The sequence below is a fragment of the Elgaria multicarinata genome, chromosome 6 (genome assembly GCF_023053635.1).
Source record: "Elgaria multicarinata webbii isolate HBS135686 ecotype San Diego chromosome 6, rElgMul1.1.pri, whole genome shotgun sequence".
NCBI lineage: Eukaryota > Metazoa > Chordata > Lepidosauria > Squamata > Anguidae > Elgaria > Elgaria multicarinata.
The window spans coordinates 43,204,167-43,223,360 of NC_086176.1; the positions used below are offsets into that span (position 1 = coordinate 43,204,167).

General features: G+C 39.3%; 1 protein-coding gene across 1 annotated transcript in view; it reads left to right on the forward strand.

Annotated features, from left to right (window-relative positions):
* RFX3 (regulatory factor X3) overlaps positions 1 to 19,194 on the forward strand; it is a 160,174-nt gene that overhangs the window by 132,326 nt on the left and 8,654 nt on the right. The window contains exons 8-11 of the mRNA XM_063129286.1: positions 4,141 to 4,262; positions 5,204 to 5,316; positions 6,618 to 6,733; positions 7,176 to 7,330. Of these exons, the coding sequence (XP_062985356.1) occupies positions 4,141 to 4,262; positions 5,204 to 5,316; positions 6,618 to 6,733; positions 7,176 to 7,330 (506 nt within the window). The remainder of the gene's footprint in view (positions 1 to 4,140; positions 4,263 to 5,203; positions 5,317 to 6,617; positions 6,734 to 7,175; positions 7,331 to 19,194) is intronic.

Here is a 19,194-nt window from a genome sequence, read left to right on the forward strand (position 1 = left end):
AATGTATCTTTTGCCTCTCTTCTCTCCTCCCCCATCCCCCACCCCAAACTGGGAGCTAAGTATTTTCCTTTACATGACTGTGACCAGACTGGAGTTATTCCAAAGAAAACCATTAGTCAGTAAGATGCACAGTTCTCCTGAGCCCAGTTCTTTTGGGCCTCTTGATCAGGGATAGCAGGTAGAATACTGATATGCCTTCCATCTCTCAACTAGTAAAACATGTTCAGGGTCATACATGTTTTGTTGATTGATGATGATGCTAATAGACAACAAAGCAATCTTCACACACCCTCCTCTCTCTCATTTACTGTTATTTGATTGCCAAGGACAGGCATACTGAGGAAAAGAATTAGTACTGCCAGCAGGATTTTCTTTATTACCTTAATTAGGGGGAGCAAAGAACATGCAGCATTTTTAACATCTCTCTTCCACTCTCGTTACAGAATTTGTTTTTAATAAATGTTTATCCACTGTGTGATTTTTTAAAACTGTATATGCATAACAAGACACCTTTGAGTATATCTTTATAGGAATGTTACTCTTCTCCCCCCCCCACCTCCATAAACATTAATTTGGTTGGGTCCAAATTAAATTAGTCAAGCTTTAGTCCCATTAAAATGAATAGGACTTAAGTTAGACATGCCTAAATTGTTCTATGAATTCCAATGGGACTAAGCTATGACTAACGTTGTCTGGGTCCAAGCCAAAATAGTTATTTTATAAAGGATTAAAAACTGGCTTGTTTTCATCTGTAACACAGATCTGCTCATCCCTTCATTAGTCAAACATTTGTGATGCTCTGGTACATTCTCAAAGATTCTAATGAAGAGGAATAATCAGGTACAGGATATTGACAACAGTATATCCACTAGCAGGAAAGTTGAAAGGCAGTGTGACATGGAGAAATGCTTATTTATTTATTTCACAAATGTATATACAGCTTCCCAACAAAATTGTCAAAGTGGTGAACATAATGACAACATAAAAATTAAAATCTAACAATAAAATAATAACTGATCGACCAATTAAACTATAACTGTAACAGGCTGAGTCACACCTCAGGAAAAGCCTGTATAAAGAGATGGGACCTAAGGAGATATCTGTAAGTCAAAACTGTAGCTGCCGGTCTGATGTCAATTACAGGTGTATTGCAGAAGGTATGTACTGCAATGCAAAATACTTCATTAATAGTGCTCCTACGGAGAATTTCAGGATCATGTAACCATCAAAAGGACTCCTTCTGAAGATTGCAAAGGTTGGGCAAGGACATAACGAATCAGGAAATCCCTAAGCAATCCCTAAATTACCCTAGTCCCAAATTGTTTATGGATTTATATGTTAGCAACAAAACTGTAAACTTTATCCTGTAGCTTATTAACAATTAGTACAGACCTTTTACAAAAGAGGGAACATACTATCAAGAGGAAGCTCCTGTTAGCAGCTTCGTAGCTCCACATAGAATACATTACAGTAATCTAATTTTGAGATTACCAATACGTGAACCACAGTTGCCAAGGTATCCTATCCCACAATGGCCAAGCTATCCCTGGTGTACCAATGGAAGCTAGTAAAAGTCACTCCTAGCCACCGAGGGTAACAAAGATGGATCCAAGACCATTCTCAAAGAAGGCACCTGGTCCTTCAAAGAAAGTGCAACCCTATTTAGAATAGGCAACCCACCAAATCCCAGATCCGTGACCCACCTACCCACTGTACTACCACCTTGCTAGGATTTAAACTCAGTTTATTGACCCTCATTCAGCCCTCCATTGGGTCCAAGCACTGACCCAGAGCTTGCATGACCACACCTGATTCAGATGGTATAGAGAAACAGCCAGGTGTCATCCACATATTGATGACACCTCCAAATGACCTCTCCCGATGGCTTCATATAAAAGTTGAACAGCACTGAGGACAAAATAGTGCCCTGCAATAGCCTAAAGTACAAGTGCCAGGGGACCGAAGTGCTCTCACCAACTAAACTTTCAGAGACCAACCCTGTAGGGAGGAACAGAACCAATTGTGCTGGTCCAGGAGGATACCATGGTTGATATCAAAAGTTTTTTAAGAAGAGCAAAGTTGCACTCGCCCTGTCCCTTACTCAATAAATGTCACCCAATAAGGCAATGAAGACTGAACCCAGAGTGGTACAGGTGTAGATACAGTTTCATCCAAGAGTACTTGCGACGGGATATCCATGGCTTGGCATTAGCTATCACAATTCCTTGGGTACATGGTGGGCTTCTTTAGGAGTGGTCGCAGAACCACCTTCTTCAGTATGGCAGGCACCACTCCTTCATGCAACAACACACTGACCATACCTTGGACACACTTGGTCATGCCGCACTGACTCGCCTCAGTTAGCCATGACAACAGAGATTTAGAAGTTATGTCATGCGGACAAAGTATTTGCAGTTATGTAGCCAATCATTAGGTTGCAATAACTGAAATTGATCCCATCAAATATGACTAGATTAGGCATTAGACATGTCATTCAGATCTGCCTTAACTGGCTGGCAGACTGAGAGCCAATGGTAGAAAGTGGAGGAACGGGTGTGCGGGTGTTTCAAGAGGCAGCTGAGAATAACACAACTAGAATCACTAGTGGCTGAAGGTACAAAGAAAGATTAGACACCATGTTTAGAAATTGGAAAGTAAAGGAAGGCATGATGAAGGAAATAAGGGATTGAAAAAAACAGCAGACCCTCATGAGGTGGGTAGAACTGAAAGATCAGGGAGGCTAAGGAGCGAGGGTAAATCTGAAACATAAATATCTGTTTGAATAAAATAGCTGCACGATTCTAGAAAAATCAGAATAGCTATTATGCGGAAGATACAGTTACAGCATCCTAAAACAGTCCATCTGTTTGGAGCAACATTATTTTTAATTTCTTCTAGCATCTCCAGTGGGAAGCACACATGTTCTATTGCTTCATTAGAGAAAACAAATATAACTAATTTAAATTTGGGGTTATTTTACCTCCTTTCTTAGACGCCTCATATCTTTAGATTTCCATAATACCTATAGGAGACAAATTCTATGGGTTTTCCTCAGTTCCTAGGATTTATTGAATGGTTGTAGAAAGTTAAAATGTCTCAGAAGTAATCCATACCGCAATCTGTTAAAATTAATTCTGTATAGATCTTTCATGATTTTAAAACTGTTTCAGTACTGTTCAGGTGCTACAGTATTGAAATAATAGATCACTATGTATTGAGTTAATATTCATTTAACTTCTTAATTTTCAAGGCATCTGCAAATGATGGCAAACATTCTTTTGTGGTCTTTCAGTGAAAAATAGCTATAAAATAATGATTCATTTCTAATTTGGCTTCTGTCTGCCCACATAAGACTTGTATTGAGTCAACGTTGTTTTATTGATCACTGTTCTGCACTATAACTTTTGCTAAACATATCTGTTACTAAAATTAAGTCCCTGCTTCCTAGAGCAATCCACCACTTTAGGTTTGTGTATTTGTCTTTTCCAAAGCTCATACCATTCACTACCATAAAATGCAGGGGCTTAGGAATTAAGTTGGCTATTATAGTGCAACCTGAAATTCTGAAAAATCTTTATTGTGATGAACTATTGTAGCCTTAAAGTAGTTGTAATATTACTTCAGAGTCAATATTTTTGAGTTCATGGTTTGAATTACTAATTAAATGAACTTTGTTAATCAAGAGACATATGATAGAGAACACGGAGTTGCATGCATTTTAAGTAAATGGTCTGATGATGTTTGTGTTAGAACTGACAAGTGCAATTTGAGTGGCTGCCAAAAAATGGGGGTAATTCAGCACTATTTTAATTACCTAATAGCCTATTTCTTGTGATTTCATGTAGTATTAAAAGAATGCAAAACCAGTTGTAAACATCCTAAGCTACATGCATTATAAGTGCAGTGCTTCTTCCCAGATTTAATTTGTATTTAAAGCAATTTTTTTTTACTTAAGTTAGACAGCTGAGGAAATGTGGTACAGAAAATGAGTGGTGATCGAGAAAACTAAGATAGTTACCTTCTCTTTTTTGCTAACTTTATGGAATGTGCCATGAAACATTGCTGAACACAACTTTATGGGCTAAGGTTTCTGTTGGAGACAAAGGAATAATCTTATGTTACATCTATAATATATTTTAGGTACAAGCCTATGCAGAAAGTGGATGGAGTTGCAGACAGTTTCACGACAACTGGTCAGCAGACAGGCACATCTGTTGAGCAAACTGTAATTGCCCAAAGTCAGCATCATCAACAGTTTTTGGGTATGTGAGAAATATACAGGTATCCAAAGGGATGGGGGGGGAAACCTGGTATACTCTACATTACAAAGGTATTCTTGAAATTGTCCATTGTATTTAATGGGTCTGTTCCAGAATGAGTTAAGCAATAGCACTCATTCTCAGAAGGTCCAGCAGTGACACCAACTTAAATAGCTTTAAAAAGGGATTAGTCAAATTTATGGAGCAGATGACTATTAGTCATAATAGCTATATATTACCTCCACTATCAGAGACAGTATGCCTTTCAATACTAGTTGCTGGGGAATATGAGCAATAGGGTGCTGTTGCATTCATGTTCTACATGTAGGCTTCCCACAGGCATCTGGTTGGATAATGGGAAAAGAATGCTGGACTAATAGGCCATTGGTCTAATCCAGCATAGCTGCACTTATGTTTACTGGGAACATTAAAGAAGACTGGGTGTGTGACGTGATAGCATTCTTCAAATATCTGAAAGGCTGCCACATAGAAGAGAATGAAGACTTGTTCTCAACTACCCAAGAGGGCAGGAATAAATGTAATGGACTTAAGTTATGGGAGGATAGATTTCGTAGGAGAAATGTCTTGATGATAAGAGAACCAACTGTCTAGAACGGTGGTGGGCACACCTGCCCTGGACCTTTTCAAGCAGAGCTGGATTTCCTGAATCAAGCAGGGGGTCGGACTATATGTCCCACACAGCCCCTTCCTATTTAGCAGATCTGCCTACCTTGCTTGAAATATTTAATTTAGAAGTATAAAATGTGGATTTCTTTTTAATTGCAAACTTAAACTTACAATAAAACCTAATACTTTCCTGGTTTTGAGTCCAATACTTTGACCTTTTTGGTATTTATTTCCTTGTGTCATTCAATGTTTTCCTAATTAAACTGTGATTGACACAGTCTATGATATCTTTTTCCATTGTGTTGTCATGGAAACAGATGCATCTCGAGCACTTCCAGAGTTCGGAGAAGTTGAAATCTCTTCTCTGCCAGATGGTACTACTTTTGAGGATATTAAGTCATTGCAGAGTCTCTATCGAGAGCACTGTGAGGTAAGGAAGAGGGATTCTACAAAGCCATTTCCCCTAAGAATCCCTCTCATGCAGTCGAGAGCTCCTGATGTGATACACACTAATACTTCAGATGTATTTTTGTAATATCTCTGTTGCATGAAAAGCAGAATACTGTGAAGAGAATTAATGTTTGACATACCCGATATGTGCGTGTGTTTGAAAAGATGCAATTGTGAGCCCAAGATTGGAGATTTGCTTAAAGATCTGCTTTAAAGGCTTGCAAATATTGAAGGTGTGCTTAAAGGCTTGTTGGCACCTATTGAGATTCCTGACTTACTACTCTGAACAATATATTCCCTGTGCCACATTGCAGAATGCCTTTGAAACTCCCTGCTAGTTTTCAAAGTGACTTGCTGTGCAGCATGAGAAGCTACTATTTTCGTAAAGTAAGTCAAAACTCTCACTGGGATTCATGCAGTTCTTTAGGTTGTAGTCCTGGTTTTTAATGTTAGCTGCCAACTAGTTACTGGAAAAAATCAAGATAAAAATGACATATTTTTAAAGTAATTTCTTAAATATTTTGCATAAATCCTATTCTTTTGCATATGTGATTCAGCCTGCAAAACCAAAGAGCCAGAAGACATGTCACACTTCTGATCTCTTAACTAAAATCTCTATAACATCTGACTTCCTTAACTATTTCTCCCCTGTCATCCCCACTCCCACCCCGTTTCACAAATTCTCCCCTGGCCTTAACCATAATTAAGCTTACAACAGCAACAACCTTTGCTTTGTTATGCTGTTAACCAAGTGTTGAAATTACCTTCAGATCTGTTTAAAGTCAGTGCAGTGTAAATGTCAACCATGGTTAATCAGCAGGAGAAGAGTTGAGGAAAGTTGTTCTGGGAAAGACAGGAGCAGAGTTAGAGGGGAAGGTGAAACCCCAAAGCAACTAAGGGATTTGTGTACTGGCCCCAAGATACCATATATATATATATATATATATATATATATATATATATATAATTCCATTTTAAAAAAATAATAATATTAAAACATAATTTGTTTAATTTGTTTTTAGCTGTGTATATTTATTGTTTTATATTGTTTGTATAATTTTATCTGTATGCCGCCCTGAGATCCTTGTGATATAGGGTGGGATACAAATGTTTTAATAGCAAATAAATAACATGCAATCCTAAACACCTTTACTCAGAAGGAAGCCCCACTGAGTTCAATGGGACTTACTCACTTTGTGTGTCTAGGGTTGCTGTCACAGGGGTTCAATACTTTTTCATTCATTCAGTAAAAGAATATCTGTATCTGCTTTGGATTTTTAGGCAATATTGGATGTTGTAGTGAACCTTCAGTTTAGCCTAATAGAAAAATTGTGGCAGACTTTCTGGCGCTACTCTCCCTCGACAACAACTGATGGCACTACTATTACTGAGCCAAGGTTAGTCATTACATTTCAGACCTTGTGGGTGTACTTTAGAAAATTTTTCAAATAAAATAAAAATCTAAATTTTGCATACTAAGTTGGAATGTTATCTCTTTAATTACTAAATTAAGTAGTTGTTTGCTATGATAACTGCAGTATATATTTGTATGCATACCATTTTATTTTAGGTGAATAGGGCCCAGTTATTTTCTCATGAAATAATATCCAATCCAAAGACCATTCTTATCACTGCTGCATGAAATGGTGCTCTTTGGCTAAAACTCTGAAGGCCATATATCAGCCATTACAACACAAAGTGCCTCAGGGCAGTTGGACGCGTTTCAGACATCTCTAATGTTTTATTTAAAAAAAAAAGCTTTGAAGTCCATTGTTCTTCTTTTTTATCTTCATGTAAATGCATTTTCATTTATTCATTTAATACATTTGTTCACACCAGCAATCTGAGTGAAATAGAAAGTCGACTTCCGAAAGCAAAGCTGATTACTCTGTGCAAAAATGAGTCAATTCTGAAATGGATGTGTAACTGTGACCATGTGATGTACCAGGCTTTGGTGGAGATTCTCATTCCTGACGTCCTTAGACCTATTCCTAGTAAGTTGAATATAGATGACGTCTTGTAAGGATTTTTTTCTTCTTCTGGTGATCTTGTGCCAAGGAATCCTTTCGGAGTGACTTTAAAGGCTTCAGACGCAGTGTGGGTGCAGTCACTTTTGTTTACAGTGTAGAAAGGTATATACTACAATAATAAATACTGTATTTAAACTAAAAGTAAAACTTGACAATTCTGTGTTTTGTTTTGTTTTTCAAAATTAGGTTTCAATGTATTTGAGGCACATAGTCATTTGAATTGTGCTTTTTTTCTTCTGCCACAGCAATGTGCACTTTATATTTCATAACAACAAAAAATGGCTTGAATCCAACAGGGTCCTTCTGCCAGAAGAACAGAAACCACTGGCAGAAGGGATTCCCCCTCCTTCTGCAGCGTATGAGACGTTGGATTGAAGCCATTATTTTTGAACTTTTTCTCTGGTCTGTACAATACACTCCAAAATATTCAAGGCTCAGGTATGTCTGTTCTGTTTATGTCAACTTTGTTTTTTCAATAACTTAGCAAGCTGAGGAGCTCATCTATATTGGTATTTGCCCAGTTGTGTAACATGTCGGTGGTAATGTGTCACCAAAAAGCAGCTTTTTAATGGCATGTTATTACTAGCAGATTACACGATTGTCCATTTGTCTTTCTGCATAGTTGGATCAGAATCTGCCCTTGCACTTCTAGGGGGAAACCATAGCCCAGACACATTAGTTGAATGTTTGAATCCACCTTAAGATATTACTTCTCAGAGATTTACTGGGATTAGTACAATGTACATTGTATTAGTCAACTGTGCTGTTAAAAATGTAGTGCAAACATTTTCTTTGCCTTCATTTTTCTAGTCTCTCAATTTTCTATTTTAAAACTCCAAGAATGTCTTGCAATACAGTCTCAGCATCAAATTGCAAATATACTTTAGCTAGCCAGCCATTATCAAATTGTTCTACTTGAGAAGAGCATTTTCTTTTCAGAAATAAAATTATTCAGACCCATGCAGTGTAGGTTGTTGTTTCGTAGAGAAAGCTGATTTATTGTGGATTCTAGCAAAGGATTTCCATTATAAAACATTATATGTGTCCTGGGCACCATGATAAATAGTTATGAATTTATTTACCATTAACAATGATGGTTAATAGTTTCTACAGGGGAAAAAATCCATATAACTGCACAAGTATTGTGTTCTTTCTGTGAACAGTTGTTTTGTAGTTCAGTTAGATGCACTCATGCCTCAAAGAGACACATAGCAAACAAAGCTATTTTCTCTTCAAATCACTATAAATGCTGTTAACCATTATAGTTACAGATCGTTCAGAAAACATGCATATCCAACTATGCAAGAACATGCTACTGTCCTTCAATTATGAATGAGGCAGAATAAAGACTTACTATTTATACTACTTGTGGCACAACTTGAGTGTTCTTCTGGAACACAGTCCAAATGTCAATCATGTCCTCTGCATTTTTCTGAAATGTAGAGTTGCTATACACAGTCTTGTGAAGGTTATGTATCTTTTAAGCAGCACAGAGAGATCAAAGAGGCTTGAAATATTTTATTTGAAATGGATTTGTGTACTAGCATTTGTTGTGGTCCAGAGACTATTCTTGATGACACCCTACCCCCAGTGTCTGACATGTGCAGAACATTCAGATTTTCTTTCTTTTTGTTCGCCCTGAGCTTTAACTCATGTAACTATCAGCAACTCCATATAGGTGGATAAACATTCCTGAGGTATCTACAAATAATCAGGAACTGGTATGTGCTTACCTTTCTTGCTTCTTACAGGTAGTTTTCCAATCCACTACTTGTTCCCATTATATTTTATTGAGCCACAGCATATTCCCAGCATTAGGCAAGTTTTGTGAGTGGCAAGAGACTTGGACAGTCCTGGGGGGCAAAGGAGAAAAGAGATTGATTCACAATAACATAATTTGGGGGATATTTTAGGGTCGGTTTCCTCTAGTTTGATGAAATAGGTCTTTGGATTCCTGTCTTAAAGATTACTAAATCAACCAGTATTGCAGAGAAGCAGATCTATCCTCCATGTATAAGCAAGATGCGTGCATGAAGCTTATTTGTCAACATGACAAAACAAGCAAGATTTTCCTCATATCAAGACAAATTTCCTTTTAAACTTGCTTTGGAATAATATGCTAATCTTAGATCAGAAAGGTCCGAGAGCAGTATCAAGCACTCTAGGTGTGCCATAGACTACATTGGGATGTCTGACAGAACTCTATACAAATTAATGAATTGTATTAACAAATTCATTGATAGAAAATTGGTACCCTTCGTAGGGTAAAGAGGCTGATTTGCCAGTGACCAAAACAGCCTTTTCCCCTGCGCCTATGTGGCAGGGTTTTGCTATTTTATTGTTTTATTCTGTACAGCACCATGTACATTGATGGTGCTATATAAATAAATAAATAAATAAATAAATAAATAAATAATAGGGTTAGTAGAGGAACAGAATATTGAGTGTTGCATTTGCAATTTGCCAGCTTTTGAACCCATGTGAGAAGGAGCAGAATGCACAGCAATAGTCTGAGGCCAATAGAAAAAGAGCATAGAATGGCAAGAGACATTTGAGTTGCCGGGATTGGGGTGGGATAGGATGGAAGCAAATTCGGTCAGCAGGAGGCTCTGGGCAGGCATTTAGTGGCATGTGGAAAGCAGGATTAGATGGGAGCAAGGCTTGAAATCTGGAATCATTGTTCAGATGTTAGTTGTTTCATTGAGACAGAATTGATGGTGCTTTGATGCTGAATTTGAGTGTAATTGACTATGTTCCATGGAAAGTCTATGAATGTGGTCTCTGGGCATCTGCTGGTTTGGAATTTGATTCGGTCCGTTTGTGTTTCATGCTCTTGCCTTAGGCCTTCCTAGGAAGTGTTATTGATCTTAGTGTTATTTTACTTACATTGTAAGCCACCTCTACTTAACTTATAAGCCCCCACCAGGTGCCATTACATATCAAACACCTCTTTAAAACTACGAGTATCAAGACAGGAACCCAGACTCAGACAAGACCTGTCTTTTATCTATGAATGTCTACTGTCCTCAGTCAAGTCCCAAACCTGCACTTTATTATTATTATTATTATTATTTATTTATATAGCACCATCAATGTACATGGTGCTGTACAGAGTAAAACAGTAAATAGCAAGACTCTGCCGCATAGGCTTACAATCTAATAAAATCATAGTAAAACAATAAGGAGGGGAAGAGAATGCCAACAGGTACAGGGAAGGGTAAGCAGGCACAGGGTAGGGAAAAACTAACAGTAGAAAGTAACAGTAGAAGTCTGCACAACATCAAGTTTTAAAAGCTTTAGGAAAAAGAAAAGTTTTGTTCAGATGCACTGGCATCTGAACAAGGGAAAGGCCCATTCATTCTTTATTCCTGTCCTTAATTAACTGATATTCCACATTCTATGTGTAAACCTTTTTTTTAATGTTTAGGTTTATTTATTTATTTATTTATTTATTTATTATATTTTCGTACCGCCCAATAGCCAAGGGGCAATTCACAAAAATTAAAACCTGTAGTTCTGTAGGTCTTCCTTTGCTACATCCAAAATGGTATAGACAAATCTTGCAGTGTTATCTGGCTATATTTAAAGAATATATTGTTACAAATATGAATACAAATGATTTTTAAAATCTTTAAATATATGTGACCTGGTGGTGACCTGCAACGGTTGTGCAATGTTCGTGTTTCTGCCTGAGCTCAACATGGCGTATACCTGCAACAAGTGCAAGCTGGTGGCACTTTTGGAAGAAAAAGTGAGAGGACTTGAGCAGCGAGTGTCCAACCTCCAAGGAATAAGAGAAGTCGAGGAGTTCTTAGACCGAACGGTGGAACTGCAACAGCAACAAGAAGCACATGAGATTGAAGAACAACAGCCAGCTGAAGCAGAAGTGGAGTATGCTGAGGGGAGGGAAGCCAATGAAGAGGAAACTCCCTGGAAAAGAGTGACAGTTAGGAGCAGAAGAATTAGAAGGCATTCTGCACCAGTGGAGCCATTAGAGTTAAGCAACCGCTTTCAGCTTCTGGAGAATGAGACTGAAGGACAGTTTGCAGAGGAGGAAGTACAGGAGACACCATGCAACAGTGACCAAGAGGCAGAAGGTAGGTCAACCAAGAAGAAGAGAAGAGTAGTCGTTGTGGGAGACTCCCTGCTGCGTGGGATTGAAACCCAAGTATGTCGTGAAGACCCATGGACTCGCCAGGTGTGCTGTCTCCCTGGAGCACAGATTAGAGATGTGACTGAAGGGTTACCGAAGCTCATAAAGCCCACGGACACATACCCCTTTCTTCTCATCCATGTGGGAACAAATGATGTCGCCAAGCAGAGCTACGAAGAAATCATTTCAGACTTTGAAGTTCTGGGAAGGAAACTGAAGAACTTTGGGGCCCAGGTAGTTTTCTCATCCATCCTCCCGGTTCTTGGAAGAGGATTAGAAAGGGAAAGAAAAATACTCCGGATGAACGACTGGCTTCGAAGGTGGTGCCGTCGTGAGAGTTTTGGATTCTGGGACCACGGGCTACACTACTTGGAACATGGACTGCTGGCAAGGGATGGGTTGCACCTCACAAGGGCTGGAAAGAATGAGTTCGGCCACAGCATGAAGAACTTGATCAGGAGGGCTTTAAACTGAATCTTACGGGGGTGGGAGACGTAAATTTTGAGGCAACAATGGATGAAGGCCAATGCACCACAGTACAGAGAACAGCTCCAACAGTGTCCCAAAATAGTGTCTGCAACAATGTAGGAACAAAGCCAGACTATAAAACACATGGTCTTCGATGTCTATATACTAATGCCCAGAGCATGGGAAACAAACAGAATGAACTTGAACTCTTATTACATGAAGGCAAATACGACTTGATAGGTATAACTGAAACTTGGTGGGATGACTCCCATGACTGGAATATAGCAATTGAAGGATATAACTTGTTCAAAAAGAACAGAAGAAATAGAAAGGGAGGTGGAGTTGCACTATATGTTAAAAATACCTATCCCTGCACAGAAATACAGGCGGATGAGACTGGGAGCCCCGTCGAGAGCGTCTGGATTAAAATAAATGGGGCTAGGAATAAAAAGAATATGATAATCGGAGTCTACTACCGACCACCCAATCAAGGAGTGGACGAAACTTTTGAGAAACAAATTGCCAGTGTTTCAAGGAAGTGTGATGTAGTAGTGATGGGGGACTTCAATTACCCTGATATCTGTTGGGAGACCATTACTGCCAAAAGCGGCCCTTCCAAGAAATTCCTGACATGTATGGGTGATAACTTTCTCCTACAGAAAGTGGTGGAAGGAACTAGAGGATCGGCAATCCTTGACTTGTTATTGAACAATAGGGATGACTTAGTGGATAAAGTGGCAGTTACGGGAACTCTTTGGGGAAAGTGACCACGTCATACTTGAATTTTTTATTATGAAGGAGACAAAAGTCGAGCGTAGCCATACACATACTCTGGATTTTAGGAAAGCTGATTTTAATAAACTCAGAACTATAATAAGTAAGGTCCTGTGGCAAGGGAGCCTAATGAGAAAAGGAGTGCAGGATGGATGGGAGTATTTAAAAAATGAAATTTTAAAGGCACAGTTACAAACAATTCCAACAAGGAGAAAAGATAGAAGACAACAGAGGAAACCAATGTGGCTCCACAAAAAGCTTAGAGATGACCTGAAAACAAAAAGGGATACATATAGGAAGTGGAAGGAAGGCCAGGCTACAAAAGAAGAGTACAGACAAGTGGCGCAGAAGTGCCGAAATGGCGTCAGGAAGGCTAAAGCTGTGAATGAGCTGAGATTAGCGAGGGATGCTAAAATCAATAAAAAGGCTTTCTTCAGATATGTGAGTAGTAAGACAGAGGAAAGAAATGGTGGTTCAACTGCTTAACGAGGATGGCAAATTGATAACAGACGACAAAGAAAAGGCGGAAGTGCTCAATTCCTACTTCGCCTCGATCTTCTCCCAAAAGTGGGTCTATGACCCCCCTGGAAAAAGTGAAGCAGACATTGAGGGGACAGGATTGCAGTTTGTGATTGATAAACAAATGGTCAAAGAACACCTAATTTCCTTGAATGAGTTTAAATCTCCAGGGCCCGATGAACTGCATCCTAGAGTAATGAAGGAGCTAGCAGAAGAACTCTCAGAACCTTTGTCTATTATCTTTGCAAAATCATGGAAGACGGGTGAAGTGCCGGACGACTGGAGGAGGGCTAACGTTGTCCGTATCTTCAAAAAGGGCAAAAAGGAGGAACCTGGGAACTACAGACCAGTCAGTCTGACATCCATCCCTGGGAAAATTCTGGAGCAGATTATAAAGAAGTCAATCTGTAAACACCTTGAAATCAATGCAGTGATTACTAGAAGCTAACATGGATTTGTCAGGAACAAATCCTGTCAGACTAATTTGATCTCATTTTTTGATAGAATAACCTCCCTTGTGGACTGTGGGAATGCTGTGGACGTCATATATCTTGACTTCAGCAAAGCTTTTGACAAAGTACCACATGACATTCTGATTAACAAACTAGCTAAAAGTGGGCTAGATGGAACAACTATTAGGTGGATTCACAGTTGGCTACAGAATCGGACTCAAAGAGTACTTATCAATGGAACCTTCTCAAACTGAGGAGAGGCAACGAGTGGGGTGCCGCAGGGCTCAGTCCTAGGCCCAGTGCTCTTCAACATTTTTATTAATGATTTGGACGAGGAGGTGCAGGGAACGCTGATCAAATTTGCAGATGACACAAAATTGGGTGGGATAGCTAATACCCTGGAAGACAGAAACAAACTTCAAAGTGATCTTGATAGGCTGGAGTGCTGGGCTGAAAACAACAGAATGAAATTTAATAGGGATAAATGCCAAGTTCTACATTTAGGGAATAGAAACCAAATGCACAGTTACAAGATGGGGGACACTTGGCTCAGCAATACTACAAACGAGAAAGATCTTGGAATTGTTGTAGATCACAAGCTGAATATGAGCCAACAGTGCGATATGGCTGCAAGAAAGGCAAATGCTATTTTGGGCTGCATTAATAGAAGTATAGCTTCCAAATCACATGAGGTACTGGTTCCTCTCTATTCAGCCCTGGTTAGGCCTCATCTAGAGTATTGTGTCCAGTTCTGGGCTCCACAATTCAAGAAGGACGCAGACAAGCTGGAGCGTGTTCAGAAGAGGGCAACCAGGATGATCAGAGGTCTAGAAACAAAGCCCTATGAAGAGAGACTGAAAGAACTGGGCATGTTTAGCCCGGAGAAGAGAAGATTGAGGGGAGACATGATAGCACTCTTCAAATACTTAAAAGGTTGTGACACAGAGGAGGGCCAGGATCTCTTTTCGATCCTCCCAGAGTGCAGGACACGGAATAACGGGCTCAAGTTAAAGGAAGCCAGATTCCAGCTGGACATCAGGAAAAACTTCCTGACTGTTAGAGCAGTGCGACGGTGGAATCAGTTACCTAGGGAGGTTGTGGGCTCTCCACACTAGAGGCCTTCAAGAGGCAGCTGGACAACCATCTGTCAGGGATGCTTTAGGGTGGATTCCTGCATTGAGCAGGGGGTTGGACTCGATGGCCTTGTAGGCCCCTTCCAACTCTGCTATTCTATGATCAGAAGCCAGAAACTTGTGAGGGAGCTGGTTGGACTGTTAGACAACAAAGGTGTAGAAGGAGTATAGGGAATTTACAGAGGAACTAAATGAATTCTTTGTATCAGTCCTAACAACAGGAGAGGTTGTCCTGATGTTTTAGGATGAAGTTAATAAATAAATGATATAGTTAAGGAGATCAAATGTGAAATCTTGTTTTAAAAGGAAAAGAAAAATCAACTTGCCACTAAACTTGGACTCCTTATCAGAGAATTGGAAGGCATCTCGTATGATATGATACCAATTTTTTAAAAGTCATCTGGGTTTGGGGGTAGAGGAAGTGTTTAGGAAATGTGAGGGTAATGAGCAACAATGTTGATAACGTATGCTACTACAGGGAAGCATGTTTTTTACTCTGAACATGAGATAATGTATTGCTAATGAAAGTGCTACTGCAAAAGTATTAGCTACTAACAGCCTACATGTGCTATATGAAATCAAATGCAGCTCAAGCAATTTTCTCATATTATGAAGCTGAGGTGACAATGCTGTTCTCCAGAGTAGCTTTCTTGTATATTAGTCATCCCAGCTTCAAAGAATGCAACATTAAGGCTTTTTGTACTCACCAAGTCCCTTAATAATTATGAGTACCAAGAAAACTGAGCATTTTTTTAATGTTGTAAAATCAGCCTTTAATAGTAAAGGCCTGATACAAATCTAGAGGCATTCAATGGATTGAAACAAAGGTGGTCATAGAATTTATTTTGGATTAATATGAAATGAGACCCCTCTTGAAATCTTCAGAAACTTGCAAAAGCCTTTTGTGCTTTTTGAATGATTTATTTCTGGTATTTGAAAAGAACGTTGTTTACAAGTGCTAAATTCCTGTTATGAATTATCTCACTCTCTTTTATCTGCCTACTATTCTGTGGTACTTAATTTAAAACCAAGTTAGAGCTGTGTTTGTTCAGTACTAACCCCCCTAAGTTTAGCACCCTTAAATCAGCGGTGAGGAACATGCGGCTCACATGAGTACCTCTGCAGGCCCACTCCTCTCCCAGGCCCTTCCCCCTCCCCTGACATCTTCTCCACCCATTTTTACATTTCTTTGTGCAGAGAGGGATGTGGAGGCTGCACACCTCTCTCAGCACAGAGAAAGGGACTCAGATGGTGCTTGGAGGAGTTCCTTCAAGTGTCACCTGATTCCTTTCCATTCAGGCTTCTCTCACTGCCCAAAGTAGCCTGATTTGGTCACCGCTTGGCAGAGTGACTTCTCAAAGCTCTGGCTGAATCCCTTCCTGCCGCATGTTGCTCACCATTCCATGTGCAAAAGTGATGCCTGATTTGGCAGCTGCTTAGAGAAGTGGCTCTTCCTTTCCCTTCACACACCACTCATTGCCCTAATTCCGGACAACAAGCAGGAGGTGAAGGAATTGCCTGACTTGGCTAGTGCTTGGAGGAATCGCTCCTCCAAGCTCTGTCTGAGTCCCATTCTCCATGCAGAAAGGCATGCTTCTCTCTCTGCACAGAGAAAGGAAAAATGGGGTGTGGTGAATGATATTAGTAGAGGGGCTTTGGGGAAGGGCTCCATCCCCTTGATATTGTCCAGTCCAATGGATTTGTATTGCGGCCAACTTTCAACATGATCATTATTTGGTAGCTTTTTGGTTGGTCCTAATAAGTTGGACTTATTTTACTAAGTTTTAGTTGCTCCTATTTTACTAAGACTGTGGCCATATGTCTGTCGCTTGTAGCTACAATATCTATATATGAAAAATGTATAAAAATCCAATTGATATATAGCTATAAGTCAGGTGTCAGATGTTTCTGTAGAAATTAGTGTGTGTTTATTAGAATGATTATTTCATGGGAAGCTTTTATGGAGCTATTCAGGCCTCTTCTGTAATTAAACTTAACTACTATTGATGTTGGGGAGGTTTTTAAGCGAAGTACATTTCTAATGGGCAGTTAATATGACTCATTTTGGTACTAGTGATTAATACTAAATATTTAATCTTAGTGATTAATATTTAGCTACTGCTTAGCTTTTATTTAGTGCAGTATGATCTATTGTGCATAGAGGGGTTGTTGTCATTCACATTTTATGTTGGCCAGGATCTAAGGAAGCCCATGCAAATGCATGGGATGTGTATGTGTGTGCACGGATGCCCAATTTTCCCTTGTACCTCACTGAATGCCTATCAGAGGACCCCCAGAATTTTGGAGGGGGCACAGGGAGATTGATGGGAAGCATGACCCTTGGGATCTCAGTTATAGGAAGTTACAAGTGGGACCTGTATTATGGAATGTTTTTGTTCACTGTTCTAGTCAGTCAGCAATGCTTTCTCCATTGGACTGTTTTTGGGGATTCCCCCCGTTTGGGGTTTTCTGAAAATGTCTTTTGAGAATGTTTTTCGTATTTCTGCAAACCTTGGGTTTCCCCGAAGCCTGCTTATACTCCTTTTGGGTGGTGTCATTTTGATTGCACAAGCAATAGCCCTCACACCTGAACTTTAGAAACAGAGGGTAAACATGGAACCTGCAACAAAAGGTTGCAGGGCAGAGTGCTGTTGTTCACTATTCTGGTCAGTCAGCCATGTCCTCCTCCAGAATACTCCATTCCATTCCCCTGCCACTCAATTTTTTGTTTGTTTGTTTTCTCCAGTTAGTCAGCATTCCATGGCCACTGAACACGCTCAATCCTGTGGCTGTTTGGGGAGGGGGGCATGGGGTTTATTTTACAAGCTTCTTAGTATTTCTGCCACTCCTGGCATTCCCCTAACCCTGTTGATAACTCCCTCTTGTACGTGGGTGGCACTGCTTTTATTACACAAGGGCCACCACTCGGAGAATTGAGATTGATTATAGCATGTACGATGATGATCTCTTTTTGTTATTCCGTTGACATTGCTTGTTTTCTTTCAAATTTTCAATCAGCCTTCCCCAATCCTGGTGTCTTTCAGATGTTTTGGACTTCACATCTCATTAGCCTCAGCCAGCATGGCCAATCGTCAGAAATGTTGGTAGTTGTAATTCAAAAAGTCTGGAGGGCACTAGTTTGTTGAAGGCTGTTTTAGACACTAGTTTTGGCGACTATATCTGCCATATCAGTGAGACCAAATGAGAAAAAAGGGGTCAAATTTTAATTTCAGAATTCCCTTTTATGTATCCCAATGTAAGATGCCTTCACACTTAATCTTTGTTCCACCACATATCTTGAACTAGAAGTTACTCATATGTTATAAGCTAGTATCCTTCTGTTAAGCCAAAACCATAAAGCTCAATGTATGTGTTGAATGCTTAATTAGTGCCAGAGAAGCTACAAGACATAATTCAATGCCATTCCATGATAGGAGTTTATTTCCATTCCAATCTGTTAAATATATGGTTATTTTTTATGTTTGGGATTTGCAGACCATGCTGGTGGCTAGATTTAGTTTAGAAATTGTGTTACAAATTCCAGCTTCTGCATATTGAATATCGAAACATTCTGGAGCTTTATAATTGAGGCAGGTATAAGCACTAAAATAGAACTTTAGTAGTTCCTGGCCTTCTATAAAAAACCTTGGCGTAGGCCACAGCCCTCAGAACTACACAACTAGAGATCCCTGCCCGCAACAGAGATTTGGACTTCTATCACTTAAAGAACAGACTCCTCTAACAGCAAAGCTGTTCTGAAGCAGTTTCTGATTGTGTGTGTGAGTGTGTGTTTATGTTTTTACTAACCTGTGGTGGTAAGACTTCCTGTTCAAAGAAAGATCTTACTGGTTGCCCTTAAATACACCTCAATTAGCTCCCTGAATTGTGATCATAGGGTGAGTGAGTCTGTGTTTGCATCTGTTCCATAGATATTTTAAAGAGTCACTGAATGGTTGGGTTTAGTTTTGCATGCTAGGTTATAAAAACTTAGTATTTAAATGCATTTGAAAACATTGATTAAAAAAAACCTTATAATTGTATGCGCTTAAGAATAACAGACAGTAACTCTCAAATATGGAGGGTAATATTCAAGTGACATCCCAAACTTTTAACAATCAGATAAAGAAATTAGGTATAAAACTCAACTATAGAAGTTAAAATTATGGTACTTAACATTGATCAGGATTGAAACAATCAATAGAAATACTCCATAGAATTAAATCACATACAGCTCAAATCCAAGCATTAGTATTGTACCTGTACAAAAGTGGATATAAAAATCTGCAATCTCAGAGAACAGCTAATGATATTTTACACTCAGTAGTGTAG